The 14,576-nt window shown below is 41.0% G+C and overlaps 1 protein-coding gene across 21 annotated transcripts in view; it reads left to right on the top strand.

The window, feature by feature from the left end:
* Positions 1-14,576, top strand: part of MAGI1 (membrane associated guanylate kinase, WW and PDZ domain containing 1) — a 732,128-nt gene that overhangs the window by 696,680 nt on the left and 20,872 nt on the right. For 10 of the 21 annotated variants that reach the window (XM_061618714.1, XM_061618723.1, XM_061618701.1 and 7 more), the window contains 2 exons: positions 816-1,109; positions 6,971-7,174. In XM_061618714.1, the coding sequence (XP_061474698.1) occupies positions 816-1,109; positions 6,971-7,174 (498 nt within the window). The remainder of the gene's footprint in view (positions 1-815; positions 1,110-6,970; positions 7,175-14,576) is intronic. The other 11 variants (XM_061618715.1, XM_061618702.1, XM_061618708.1 and 8 more) reach the window with 3 other exon arrangements.

Consider the following 14,576-nt stretch of genomic DNA (forward strand, 5'->3'; position numbering starts at 1 on the left):
AATCAACAGGGGCAAGTAATTATCCAGCCTCCTGCTTCCATATACTTCCTACAAAATCCATATTAAGGAAATTTGCCTCCTGACTTTTAACATATTTCACATGAATTCCTGCATAGTATGCCTCCATGGAGGAAAAACGTTGGCCATGGGGTGCTGTTTCTGAACTGAAGCCTCTGTTGTGGCACTATTTAGTAGTAGTAGTAGTAGTAGTAGCAGCAGCAGCAGCAGCAGCACTTGCTTTCTAAAACAAATTATTCAAAGTAACTTTACAAAATGCTTTACAAAAAAAAAGATAAAATGCACTGAAACAAGAAATTGGCATATTTTTGTATTTATTGCACTTGTATACCGCCCCATAGCTGAAGCTCTCTGGGCGGTTTACAGCAATAAAATAAATAAATATGAAGTCCAAGTAAAACAGTGTGATAACCCTTTGTAAATCCACCATCAGAAAAGCTCAAATATGTTTCCTGCTGTGAATGCCCTGCAGAATAAACAAGTCTTGACTTCATTCTAGCATGTTGTGAAAGAAGTTACTTCACAAAGTGGGCGGCACCACTGAAGAGGCCATGCTCCAATCCTCAGCTGATAGAGCAGTAGAAAAAGAGGGGACATGTAGGAAGGAAGCCTCAGATGACTTCAGGAAATGGGGAACAGTGTGTGGGAGAAAACACTCCCTACGATAGTCTTATAGGATATAGATGACAGTCTTTCTGTCATCTTCTGACACAAAAGCAGAAATTTAACAACTTCTGCAGTTATATCTTGGTGCCATGTGAAGGCTGCTGACTGATGATTGCATCTTTCTGAAACAGTTCCAAAAGCAGAGAATGAGGTCCCCTCCCCAGCCTCATCTCATCATAGCAGCAACCAGCCTGCTTCTCTAACAGAGGAGAAACGCACTCCACAGGGGAGCCAGAACTCACTCAACACAGTCAGTTCCGGCAGCGGCAGCACCAGTGGGATTGGTAGTGGAGGTGGTGGAGGCAGCGGAGTGGTCAGCACTGTGGTGCAGCCCTACGATGTGGAAATACGTCGGGGAGAGAATGAAGGCTTTGGCTTTGTCATTGTTTCTTCAGTTAGTCGGCCAGAAGCTGGAACAACTTTTGGTAAGTCCAGAATATGCTAAGCACTATTTTACCATCATAAGAAATGTTTATAAGTGCCTCAGAGGTACATAAGCTAGTTTATCACACTACTGTTGGGCATGTTGATTATGTTTCCCATTGTACAGTGGGTCCCATTTTAATGAGGAGTTGCATTTTGCATGGTCCTGCTGAATTTGGGAACTCTTTTGTTATACCAATGCCTGGGTGAGATTTTCTTCATTTTATCCATGGGGTTGTACCTCACATGTAAATCTTACATTACTTAAGTCCAACACTGAGGCAACAGAAAAGGTAGCTATGGTCTGAAGGCACATAAGGCCAGCTCCCTGCTGAAGCTAAGCAAGATCAGGTCTGGCCAGTGCCTGGATGGGAGACCGCCTGGGAACCCTATGTAAGCCGCCTTGGGTTTCTATGATAAAAAGAAAGGCAGGGTATAAATGTATTAAATAAATAAATAAATAAATAATACTCTTGGTTTACAGCACTGTGAAAAGAGTCTGGGTTGATGTGCCCCTGTACAGTGAGAATAATAATTACACTTACTAAACAGTAATTATGATTCATTAATGTGCTCCCAATTTATTTAATTAATATCTTTAGTTGGAAAGCCAAGCTTTGGGAGAGGTTTGCCAAATTAGAGAGGTACATTTGGAGTGCCTCCTTCCTTGCTTTCCCAAACTTTGAATAATGTCAGCAGTAGAAAAGGTTGTCACTGATTGAACCTTTCTCCTGAGACAGCGCTTGTAGGCCTGAGTTTAAAATAAAGTGCCCTCTCTGGCAGAGTGTTATTCCTGGAAAAGCGCAGAAGCAGCCTTAAGAACAAAGGATGATTGATGCTATATACTATGAATAACTCAGTGTTTTTTTAAAAAAAATAGATAAATAAACATCCTCTTTCATTTTTAGACATAAAACCATTTTTATATTAATTTAACTGACCGTTGGGATTTATCAATGCACTCCAAGATTCCATTAAGGGAGACATGCAGACGGCCAGTGGTGGTGATGGGGAAATTATTGAAGTAATGCTAGATTTAAATTTTATTTGTGATACTTTTATGGCTACTTCTCAGTATCTCTGCTGTCTCTAGCATCATGGCCACCCTATGAGTTTGGGAAATGCCATTTATTTCAAGCTCTGGCAGCCAGTAGGAACATATGGCATTCCAGATAAGGAATGGCTCCTACTGCTCCAGTGAGTCCCAATTTAACATTTACCAATGTAGGCGCTCCATGTCACCAATATCTCAAGTGCTTCACACACACACACCAGCCTATGTATGAACATTGTATATATGCTAGCAATCTGTGCCTCCAGTGGGTTCTGTGCTGGCATAGATATCCTGGACACTAGGGTGCCAGTGCACCCTATTTTTAAATATGATATCCTATTTTTAAACATGATACTGTTTAGTTTGCATCACAATGCTTTGGCTATAGCTGTGTCTCATGTACATGGTCTTAGTCTTGATCTCTTGGCTAAGGTTGGTTTCTCTAGCCACCAGAGAAAATGCCATCAAAATTAACTCAAGGTCCCATCAGTGGTTGTTCCATTTATCTTAGGTTTGGCGCAGTGATGGAACTGAGCGTTCTAGGGAGAGTAAGACATCCCTACAGAAAGTAAAAAAAAATAGGAGAGCTTCTTCATTCTAGGCTTTTAAATCTGATCTTGAACCTGAAACTGGATAGGGCAGCTCAATCTATCCAAACTAATCTAAATGTTGGGTTAGGGAGGACCTTTGTCCCCTCCTCTATCTGACTTTAACTTTAACTTGTCTAAAACCAAAAGTTACTGTAATAGACTAAAATATGGTGTGCTTCATTGCATTGCTTACCAAATAAGTGTTCCTGTCTGCAGCATATGAGGTATATTGCTGTTAATTATGAGAACAGGGGCTCCTGAACCACATTTGCCAAATGGTCCTGTGGAAATTCTCAAGACATAAAGTTACTATATCCTCTTATCCCCAGAGAAGAGGAAAGTGCACTGGGAATTGCATGTGATAGCTATTCAGTTTTTAAAGGGTCTCTCTGGCCATCTGTGATGGTGATTAAGAAACCATAATTGGAGATAAAATAATGAAGCAAGTATCATTACTAAACCAGTCAAGAAACACCAAATTGGTAGTAACTCTGAGGTGCAGAAGGCTAAAATCCTTCCTTGAAGGTATAGCTCATGGGTACCCAGTATATTACTCTAAAACTTAATGAACTGTTGTGACGTTCCTTGGAGTAATCTCCTAAACAGGAGTATTCTGATGCGTCTTCTTGCCCATATCAGTCTGAATATGAGTGCTGTGAAGAAGACTGATTATTTTTAGTAGCTATAAATATGTGCTATGTGGATCCAAATATATGTTTTGACTTGGTTCCTCCCCCCCTTCTGCTCCCAAGAAAATACTTCTCCCCTGTATTTTGCATGAGATGCTTACCCTTAGCTACACAGTGCTTGACACATACCCATAGGGTTTTTTGTATAGTTGTTTTATTCCTTTCTTATGTAGGTAGTCTGCAGAGATGGGCTGAACTAGCTCAAAATTGTATTCATTTAGTGAACTGGGTACATTGAGAAATTAACCATTAAAGGTTCTTTTTATGTACTGTAGCCAGCTGTTAATGTGTAGGAGTGGGTCATGCTCACCAATATAAATTATACAAAGATCCATTCTGTCAGTCACATTGCCTTCTGGTGGCAAGTTGCCATTTTAACTCACCCTGCATCAGCGGCGCCACTAGCGGGAGTGCAGGGGGGGTGCGGACCTCCAGCACGCGCCCTCCCGCACACACGCATGCGCTCCAGGCTGGCGGTGGAAGGCTCGTCCCGGCTTCACCGCCAGCGAGCGGGCGCCTGCTTTCCGTCTCGCCTGCCCGCCTCCGAGGAGGAGCTGGCTGCGCTGACCTGGAGCGCTTCTCGGCTCCTTTGCTGGGCAACAGCGCGGGGCGGCTCTGGGTGTCACCCCCCTCAGGGTGTCACCTGGGTGTGGTCCGCACCCTCCGCACCCCGGTAGTGACGCCCCTGCCCTGCATTGTGATCTTTGTGATGCTATCACAGTGTAGACATATGTCTAAAACTACTAATAAACATGCAGTGCAAGCATATCTTTGGATGAATGAATATTATTTCCACCCACTTGCAAAATGTGTGCAGGTGTGTTAGTTATGATCACATTCAGAGTCAGTTCAGCTGTACCCACCTTCTACATGCTGTTCTCTGTATCTGTCTTGTACGTTTGGGAAGTCCACACAAATGTGAATATGTTGTGAAAACTAAGCAGCATCAAGACACAGCCAAGTTGGACTTTCAAAGGGCAGAACTCTAAAGTCCTTGTTGGGAAATCAGATTTAGAAACCTCAAACTGAGCTAGTATTCTGAAGTCAAATTCAAATGATAGATTGGAGAAAATAGAGGCAAGTGCCAGAGTTGATTTCCAAGCCAGAGATGGACATCATAACCAGACTAGTATGACTGAAAGATGAGTGAAGCCAAGATAGCCAATGACCTGGGCTGAATCAAAGCAAGTAAGAAAAGAGAAAAAAGCCTGATTGCTGCAGTGTGCAAATGTTAGAAGTACCCTTCATTTACATGGTCCATGAACAACTGACAGTGAGGAGTAGCTTGGGCCAGTTAATTCACCTGCTGGAGCCCATTGAATTTTATATACATTAGATTAGTAGCCCATAAAGTGATCCCCTTTTTAATGAAGAGAAAGCTTTTTTTTACAAATTTAGAAACTAACACTGCACAGTCCCCTCCCCCTTCTCCCCCCCCAATTCATTCTACTTTAAGTTATTATAAAACAATTACATCACATAATGTTTCAGTTTATATTGTGGGTGCTGTCCAAATGCACCCCCAGTCTTGCATTACGGAATGAGTTGGTCTTTCATATTTGACTCTTAAATGCTGCAAAAGTTTGTCAGTCATTAAAGTGTCTCAAAATTTCTGACTCCAGTTCTGTGATTCTGAAAGATGTGCTGTTTTTCCAGTGTTGAGTTATTAAAATGTGATTTTCCATAAAAAGGATAGATAAACTGAAAGTTCTTCACAGCATCCTGACAATATAGTGACGGAGTGCAAGTTTATTTAATTTTCTTGATTGGCTAAATGTTTGGACAACTGGGCATGACTGTCTCACATGCAGATAAATTGATATGCCTCCACTCCTGCTGCCTACAGTATTTATTGGAATGTAGTAATATATTCTATTCTTTCTGGTATAAGACACTAAAAGACACATTTCTAAAACAGGTGGCTGTTAACACTCTTCTTGTCATACTTTGCTCCCATGTTAACTGCTTTTAATCCCTCCTTTGCTAGGACTTTTGTTACCCCCTCTTGACACATGATACAAATGATACCAGTGGGGAGCATAGGGAAAATGGCAGGTTGTGGTCCAAATCCCACTTTGACCACAGCCTCACTGGGAAGCATTAAGTATTTCACTGATTCTCGATCTTCATTTAAGAATGAAGATACAATAGGGGGAGGAAGTAAGAAATATGGTATGACATATTGGATCATCGTGAGGTTGAATGGAACAGTAGGATTTATTAAGCGTAGTAGTGTAGTGGCTAATTCAGAAGTGCTGGGTCCCTTCATGATAGTCGCAGCCATACCCCCTATTTATTTATTTATTTTGCTGTTGGGTTGATAATGAGATACTTGTTAATGCCACCACTCATTCCTGATCCTTCAAAGATTTCTATTCTGGTGCAGCAAAGAAAGAAGAACTGACTAGATTAGGTATTGAAAGGAAATAAAATGCATTCATCCAGATCACTTGCTCTTTTCCTCTTTTCCTCTGTAATATAGAGTGGGGAACTTGTAACTCTCCAGATCATGTTGCACTCCAACTCCCATCAGCCTGAGCCACAGGACCAATGGTCAGTGATAATGGAATCTGTAATCCACCAACATCTGGAGGGCTGTAGTTTCCCCACCCCTGCTCTAATTCAAAGCACAAATGCCTGGAAATGAGTTCCACGGAAACCAGTGGTACTGACACACACACACACAAAAATTGCAATTGAGCGTCTTGGCTTGTAATTTAGAGCTGTTGCGGACAATGCTTGGGACTATTCATCCATTTCTGGTGAGATCACAAAAAACGGAAGAGTTATTAAAGGGTTTGGAGGTGAATGGCTTTGGAAGGCCACCTGTTCCAGACCTCCCATCTCTTCTATGGTGGCTCTGCTCCTTGCCTCAAATAATTCCTTTGCCCACTGTAGGAGAACAAAAACATCCAGTTCCCTACTGCTTTTAGCCATGCTGTGTTCACTTTATAGGGCAGATTGCTATGAGTTTTTAAAAATCAAACAGAACTCATATCTCGGTAGACATAGAATGATTATCTTTCAAAATGGAGAAAGTACAAAACATTGGCAGAAGCTTTAGCAGGCGCTTGCTGAGATGAAGATGATAAGATATGACAAACTAAAGTAAAACAACAGAGGGCTGCATTTCCTTACAGCAGCAAACTTTCAAGTTTGCAACTAATGTGATTTTACTTCTAGGGCCACAGCCCATCCAAGAAGCAATGCAGTTCTCAACCATATTGATGGGAAAGAATGTGTGCTTTGGGGGTGGAGATTGCAGAACGAGATGTAGGAAATGCAATTTTGTAACTTCTAATTTGCACTCTCAGAGTTAATTGCCAATGTTTTGAACAATGGCAGCAAAGCTATCCTTCAATAACTTTTGCTTGATGCATTAATTAATTAACCCTTAACATTCTCTTTCCCTTTTCAACCCTTTCTCTCCTCTCCCCCTTCACCATGTTCCCAACGTATATAAACAATTTTTTTTTAAATTGCACACGAACAAAAAAACACAAATATATATCGCAATATCAATACAAAAGCAGGCAATGCATGTGTGGCCATGCCTCACAAAATAGGTCGGATTATTGAGGGAAGCCCAGCAGACCGCTGTGGGAAGCTGAAAGTGGGGGACCGGATATTGGCCGTTAATGGATGCTCCATCACCAACAAATCACATTCGGACATCGTCAACCTAATTAAAGAAGCGGGAAATATGGTTACTCTGCGCATTATTCCAGGGGATGGTAAAGTATATATTCTATCAATTTTCTCCCCCCACCCTCAACCCTCTCCCCTCATATTTGGTTATTTCTTTTTATGGGCTTTTGAGGTGCTTTGAGCTACACCATTTTAGGGGTATTAAAGAGCTCTAAAGGCTTGGGCTTATCACAAAGGAGACATGTGCTGCGCTATTATTATTTTTTCCGTCTGTAGAAATGCTACTGTGGGCAGGTTGGGAAAAAGTAGACCCACAGGTTTATGTCTGTTTCTATGCATGGCAGCTAAATAGATGCACAGAAATTATCTAGTTAAACATCACTGGAAGGGCAATTTGCAGTTCTGATGCCTCACACCTACCCATCAATTTCTTCCTCCCCGTTGGTGTACTTGAGAATCTGCAAGTCATCAGGGTGCTTTCACAGTGCCAGTGCTGTATATTTTGGCATTAAGTGATCAGATGTGTTCTAAAAAGTGATCCCCAGAATGTGCGGAATGCCATTTGCCTGTGCATGTATGATTGGACATGTGAACCACTGGAAACCTTCCTGCCATGTCAGTTATACCGTTTAAGCATTTGAAATGCTTTTGAGTGATTATCAGCAGTTACAGTTGAACCCTTGAATCTATGACCCCGTGTCATTGTTTGCCATGCCTTGTTGAAAGCACCTTAAGTGACATAAGAGCATGTTGTGTAGCATAGTTTAAAGCATCTGCTGGAGAATAGCTCCAACCATTTGGATGTGTTAACTTGTAGTGACATTCCCAGAATTCTGCCAACCCACATAACCAGGTATAGCATTGTGCACCCTGGAAATCTCAATTTTACTTCAAAAAAAAATATTTCTAGTCCTCATGGTTGCATGATCTTTCTGTTGAAGACAAGAAGTACATGCATGGAGCAGTATTAGCTGAAGGCTCAAAAATGATAAAGGAAGCTTATATCTTTGATCCAATGTAATTTGGTTCCTTGCAGTTTGGTGAATCTTTGCTCATGACCACTGTCCCCTTTCCATCCATTTGCCTGCTGACTATAATCTGGATGCTCAAGTCTCACCATTTCTTCTCCATCCTTCTTACTGTTTCTCATGCCAGATCTTCATTCGCTTGACTCTTGAGGCAGAATGTCATGCAAAATTAGTGCTTGAGTTGTGACAGGGATTGTGATTGTGTTTAGGTAACACACGCTGATGCTATGTCCAGTAGGAATGGGGTTGGAACTGTTCGGTATTATAAAAATACACACAGAAATAGGAACTAATTTGGTTGGTCCTATTTCTTAGCAGAGTTGTAAAAATACAAGCAGCAGAATGAGAATGTAACCAGCCCCACCTTTCTCTATATAAATAACAACAGACACAATACTTTAGGTGAAAGAAAATAATGTTTACTCACGACCTCATATGTTTAGAAGAACATAGGCTTTAGCTTGGAAGAAAGAAAAAATAGTCTCAGTCCATCTTAGTCTTTGGTATGATGCACTCAGCCGAGAGCATCTTGCCATGCGGCCTCTCTCAAAGATAGGAAGATCAGCAATGGAGGATATTCAAAAAACCCAGGACAAAGGAGGAGGAAGTCAGGTAACTAAACCCCACCCATTAGGAAGTTACATCATGGTAAACAGGTACATGGGATATTTCCCAAATATCCCTTAAAGTGAACATGCAATATTTGTCTATTCCAACACTCCCCCTCGAATTTGCATGCATTAATCTAACAAGCCCATTTTGACACGAAGTCTCTGGAAACAGTCTCTTGGTAATGGCTTTGTCAAGATGTCAGCTGTCATCTCTGCAGTTGGACAGTAGTTCATCTTGATGAATCCTTTCTCTGTCAACTCACGTCCAATATGGTATTTTATAGCTACATGTTTAGTCCGTGGAGTGATTCTCTCAGTCTGAGAAAGTCTAATACAACTTTGGTTGTCTTCCATCATCTGGATAGGTCTGTGCACCCTTATTCCAAGGTCCTTTAATAGTCTTTTGAGCCAAATGGCTTCTTTGCAGGCTTCTGCAGCAGCTATATACTCAGATTCTGTGGAAGAAAATGCTATTATGTCTTGCTTGTGACTAGCCCAGGAGATAGGTCCATCTCCATACATAAACAGAAAGCCACTAGTTGATTTGGAGTCTGAGCTATCTCCAACCCAGTCAGCATCAGTGTAACACACAAGCTTTGGATCACTATTAGCTGGCAATCTCAGCTTAAAGTCCATAGTCCCTTTCAAGTATCTAGCCACCCTTTTGAGAGCAATCCAGTCCTTTTGTGTGGGTGTGCTAGTTCTGCTACATAGGATCGCTACTGCATTTGCTATGTCAGGTCTGGTGTTTGTAGTCAAGTACAAAAGCTTCCCTATTGCTGTTCTGTACTTGTTATTATTTGGTAAAGGTTCACCTACATCATTGTCTTTAAGAAAGTATGTTGCCATAGGCGTTGCTACAGGATAGGCATCCTTGAGTTCTAGAGTCTCTAAAAGATCAACAATCTTTTGTTTTTGGTTGAGTAGGTAGGAGCCATCTGCTTCCCTTTCAATCTGGATGCCTAGGTAATATGTTGCAGTGCCTAGCTCTTTGATTTCAACTTCTTTGTTTAAATGATGTACAACTTCTCTGTAATCTTGATCTCTTTGAGTCACCACGATCAAGTCATTGACATAAATCAGAATATATGTCAAATGTCCATCTTTGCTTCTGGTGCACAGGCATTGTTCTACCTCACCTTGCTTGAAGCCTAGCTCCTTGAGCATTTTATCCAGTTTCTTGTTCCAGGCCCTTGCAGCTTGCTTGAGTCCATACTGGCCCTTCTTAAGCTTGCATAAAAGATGTGCTTGCTTCTGGTTCATGAAACCTGGAGGTTGTTGCATGTACAACTCCTCTGTTATTTCTCCATGCAGAAAGGCAGTCTTGACATCGAGGTGTCTGACGTGCATCTGTTTGGAGGCTGCCACACTTAGTAGCATTCTTATTGTGCTGTGTCGGACAACAGGAGCAAAAGTAGCATCATAGTCCTCTCCATATTTCTGCAGGAAACCTTTGGCAACTAGTTTTGCCTTGTAGCATTCAATTTCTCCTCCTGCATCTTGCTTCACCTTGAACACCCATCTGCATCCTATGGCTTTCTTGCCTGGTGGAAGTTCTGTCAGGGTCCAAGTCTTATTATTGTGCAGTGCATCCATCTCCTCATGAGCGGCTTTTCTCCACTGAGCGGCCTCGGATGTTGGCATCTGCTTGATCTCCTCCCAAGTCAATGGTTCTCTGGGTAGCACCAACTTTGTGAGGTAGGACAGGCGTAGAGGTGGTACACCTTTGTTGGTTAGCGATGAGGATCTGGGAGCTTGTTCTGGGATCTGGTCTTGCTCTGCAGCATCTTCCAGTCCAGTCATCTCATCATTCTCATCTGCGTCTGTACCTCTCTCAGCCTCATCATCACTTTCTGCAATCTCTTCCTCTTCCTCTTGTTTAAGGCTTGGGTCAGGTTGTGCAAATATCTGTGATGTCACTGGTATTTTGTATGTGGGTGCTGGCATATCTATAAGAGATTGGACGTGGTGTCCTTGCTCTTCTGAGAAATCTAGCACAGTCCCTCTTTTGTCGGCTCTGCTTCGTTCATCTAAGTAGACAATGTGTCTTGTGCTGACATCACCTGTCTTTAGGTTCATAACTCTGTAGCCTTTGCTACCAGGAGCATATCCTATCAAAATAGTCTGTTCTGTTCTAGCATCTAGCTCCTGCCTCTTTTGTTTTGCTATGTAGGCAAAAGCAATGCTTCCAAACACTCTGATATGTGACAGGTTTGGAATCCTGCCATGCCACAACTGGAATGGTGTGTGTGTGGTGCCCTTGGTTGGCAATCTGTTCTGGATATACGTTGCAGCCACGATCGCGTCACCCCACAGCCATTTGGGTAGATCAGCGTCAGCAAGCATGCATTTTGTCATTTCCAGAAGAGATCTAAGTCTCCTTTCAGAAATCCCATTCTGCTCTGGAGTATGACTGACAGTCCTCCTGTGCAAAATGCCTTGTTCCTCCAGGAAACTTTGTGTGTGGTGCGATATAAACTCACCACTGTTGTCCGTCTGTAGAGATTTTGGTTTCCTTTCAAATTTTGTGGACACCATGGAGATGTATTTCTTCAGCATCTCATGTGTTTGACTCTTGTCCTTCAATAAGTAAGTCACACAATACCTTGAAAAATCATCCACAAAAATTAGAACATATCTATTCTGCCCAAGTGAAGGTACATTAAATGGTCCACAGAGGTCACTGTGTATGAGATCTAGCACCTTGGTGCTTCTCTTTTCAGTCCTTGGTGGAAATGAGGGCCTAACACCCATTTCCTCAATGCAATTTACGCACCTGCTTGCTTTATCATGGTACTTTTGGTTTACCTTGATACCTGTGGCAAGATTCTGCTTTTGTAGCTGTAGGATCGCCTTTGGATCACGGTGTCCCAGTCTTCTGTGCCAAAGTTCTAGGCTGGTCTCTTCCTTGTCCACCATGGCTCTGTTTGCTTGTTCAGCTGTAAGACTCAGTTCATAAACACCATCCTTTTCATAAGCTAGTGCAAGCAATTCATCATCTTTGGTCACTGTACACTTTCCATCCTGGAAATGTATTGCAAATCCTTTCTTGTCTAAAGCTGAGATGCTCAGCATATTGCAATTTAAGTCTGGGACATATAAAACACGATCTGCCACATTTACTATGGTTTGATCGGATACCTTGCACCTAAGAGCAATGCATCCAGATCCATTAATGTTCATATATTGACCATTGGCAGCCTGGATTCTTCCTTCAGTATCACTGTTTATTTCATCAAATAAATCTTCATTACAACTGTGATTTGTACATCCACTGTCTAAAATCCAATTGTTTGATTTTTGTTTGTAATTATTAGCTACAAGACTTTTATGCGTTAAAAGGAAATTTCTTCCTTTGGATCTCTCTCTCTGAGGTTCCTGCTTATCCTTAGATGAAGCATGCTGCCTTTGTTCTCTTTGTTTAAAATTGGGAGAGCTGCCATTGGCTGTTGAGCTTCTGCGTGAGTCACAGTTCCTGGCCAGGTGACTGCGCCTCCCACATGAAAAACAGCATTGTGATTGGCTCTTGGGAGGGGCTTTTCCCTTCCCTTTATCCATCCTAGCCATGTAATTTGATCCATTATCATTTGGGTCTCTCTGAACAATGCATTCCTCTCTAAGTTTTGCCAGAGCTTCCTCAAAAAGAATCTCAGGGTTGTGGTTTAAAAGAGAAATAAAAGGATCAAATCTCTTTCCAAGAGATCCCAAAGGAAAACCCAATTTCTATTGATCATTAAAATCAAGCCCAGCCAATCACAATTTGTTAAAAATAAGCGACAAGGAAGTGATATGTTTTTCACAATTTTCCTTTGTGTGCAATTTTAAATTCACTATCTCTTTAATCAACATGGTTTGGCATCTAAAGCTTTGAAATCCGAAAGTTGTTTCAAGTTTCTGTAGCATCTCTTTGGCACTCTTACAGTCACTCAGATAAACAAGCTGTTCATCCCTCAGAGAATCAAATATTATAGCTTTTCCAAGAGAATCTTTGTCCTGCCAAACGCTTATTTGTTCAGGATCTTCCTCTCCTGGTTTAGGATTTTCAATACAGCAAGTAGCTTTCTCTGCTGCTAAAATAATCATGATTCTACTCCTCCACTGGTCAAAGTTAACAGCGGATTGTTCAGGCATTCTCCTTGAAAATCCTCTATTGTCTTGCTGATACATGCTTCCTGATCTGAGAAGAGCTGTTGTTATGCTAAAACAACTCAAGGAAGTAACAGCAGCAAAAATAGTCTCTTTTAAAGTTGGTGCCTGATACAGAGCAAAGGGGGAAACAAAACACGCAAAAATACTTAAAATAAAACCGGAAAAATCTGGTTTAATTCTCAACTATTTCTGGGCAACGTAACCTGTTCGGTATTATAAAAACACACACAGAAATAGAAACTAATTTGGTTGGTCCTATTTCTTAGCAGAGTTGTAAAAATACAAGCAGCAGAATGAGAATGTAACCAGCCCCACCTTTCTCTATATAAATAACAACAGACACAATCCTTTAGGTAAAAGAAAATATTGTTTACTCACAACCTCATATATTTAGAAGAACATAGGCTTTAGCTTGGAAGAAAGAAAAAATAGTCTCAGTCCATCTTAGTCTTTGGTATGATGCACTCAGCTGAGAGCATCTTACCATGCGGCCTCTCTCAAAGATAGGAAGATCAGCAATGGAGGATATTCAAAAATCCCCCAGGACAAAGGAGGAGGAAGTCAGGTAATTAAACCCCACCCATTAGGAAGTTACATCATGGTAAACAGGTACATGGGATATTTCCCAAATATCCCTTAAAGTGAACATGCAATATTTGAATATTGCAACAGGAACAGACTGTATTCTATCTGCAACTTACTCAGAATCATGATGCTTGTGGCCCCTGCTGCATTGAGAAAATGAATCCTGCATCCTAGCTTTGGAGAATGGCTGATAACCTTTTCCCTTCTCTTTGGAGTCTACAAATACCATCGCTAATTTAATATATGTCCTATGTATATTGAATCTGCTTTTGCCTTAAGGGATGGCTGTGCGTGCAATAGTATGATAGTTGGTTTTCATCCTTAGCCTTTCACTGTGTATAATCCGGATGTTTTATGTGTGCAAAGGAAGGTTAGGAAGCCAAAGGGATAAGCACATTGTCATATTTTAAGCTTGTTCAAAAAAAGCTTTGTTTTTCTCTTCAGATCAAAGGAGACCTTAAAAGCCTTTTCTCTAGTTAGGGGAGTACTCATCTTTTAGCTTCAGAAGATACATCAGGATTGAGGAGTTGTAGTCCAAGGACAGAGTACAAGGCAGAAAGTTACAATGATAGTATATTCATTCAGTGAGTTCATTCATTATATGTGAGATGTTAGTCTGTTAGATGTGCTTTTATTTGGGGGGTATTCTCACAGACCTATAAACATAATATATGCTACTTATTTCACAATAGATGCTACAGAAAAAAATACCATAATTCATTTATTTATTATTTATTTACTATCTTTATTTATACCCTGCCCTCTTTCCAAGTGGAACTCAGGGCGGCTTACAACAACATAAATACATATGATTAAAACATTCAAAATTCTACATTAAAATAAGATTAAACCATTAGCAAGATTAAAACATTTAACATCCACTTATTTATTTTATTTTATTTTATTTATTATACTTGTATACCGCCCCATAGCCGAAGCTTTTTCTGGGCGGTTTACAGTAACTTAAAATAAATATAACAAATTAAAATAGTGCAATTAAGCAAGAGACAATGCAGCAACCTCTCAACAAACTGTCCTAACCACCTTTTATTCTAAAAGCCTGTTGGAATAAAAAAGTCTTTGCCTGCCGACGGAAGGACAATAAAGAGGAGGCC

Source organism: Rhineura floridana, chromosome 3 (assembly GCF_030035675.1).
Source record: "Rhineura floridana isolate rRhiFlo1 chromosome 3, rRhiFlo1.hap2, whole genome shotgun sequence".
Lineage (NCBI taxonomy): Eukaryota > Metazoa > Chordata > Lepidosauria > Squamata > Rhineuridae > Rhineura > Rhineura floridana.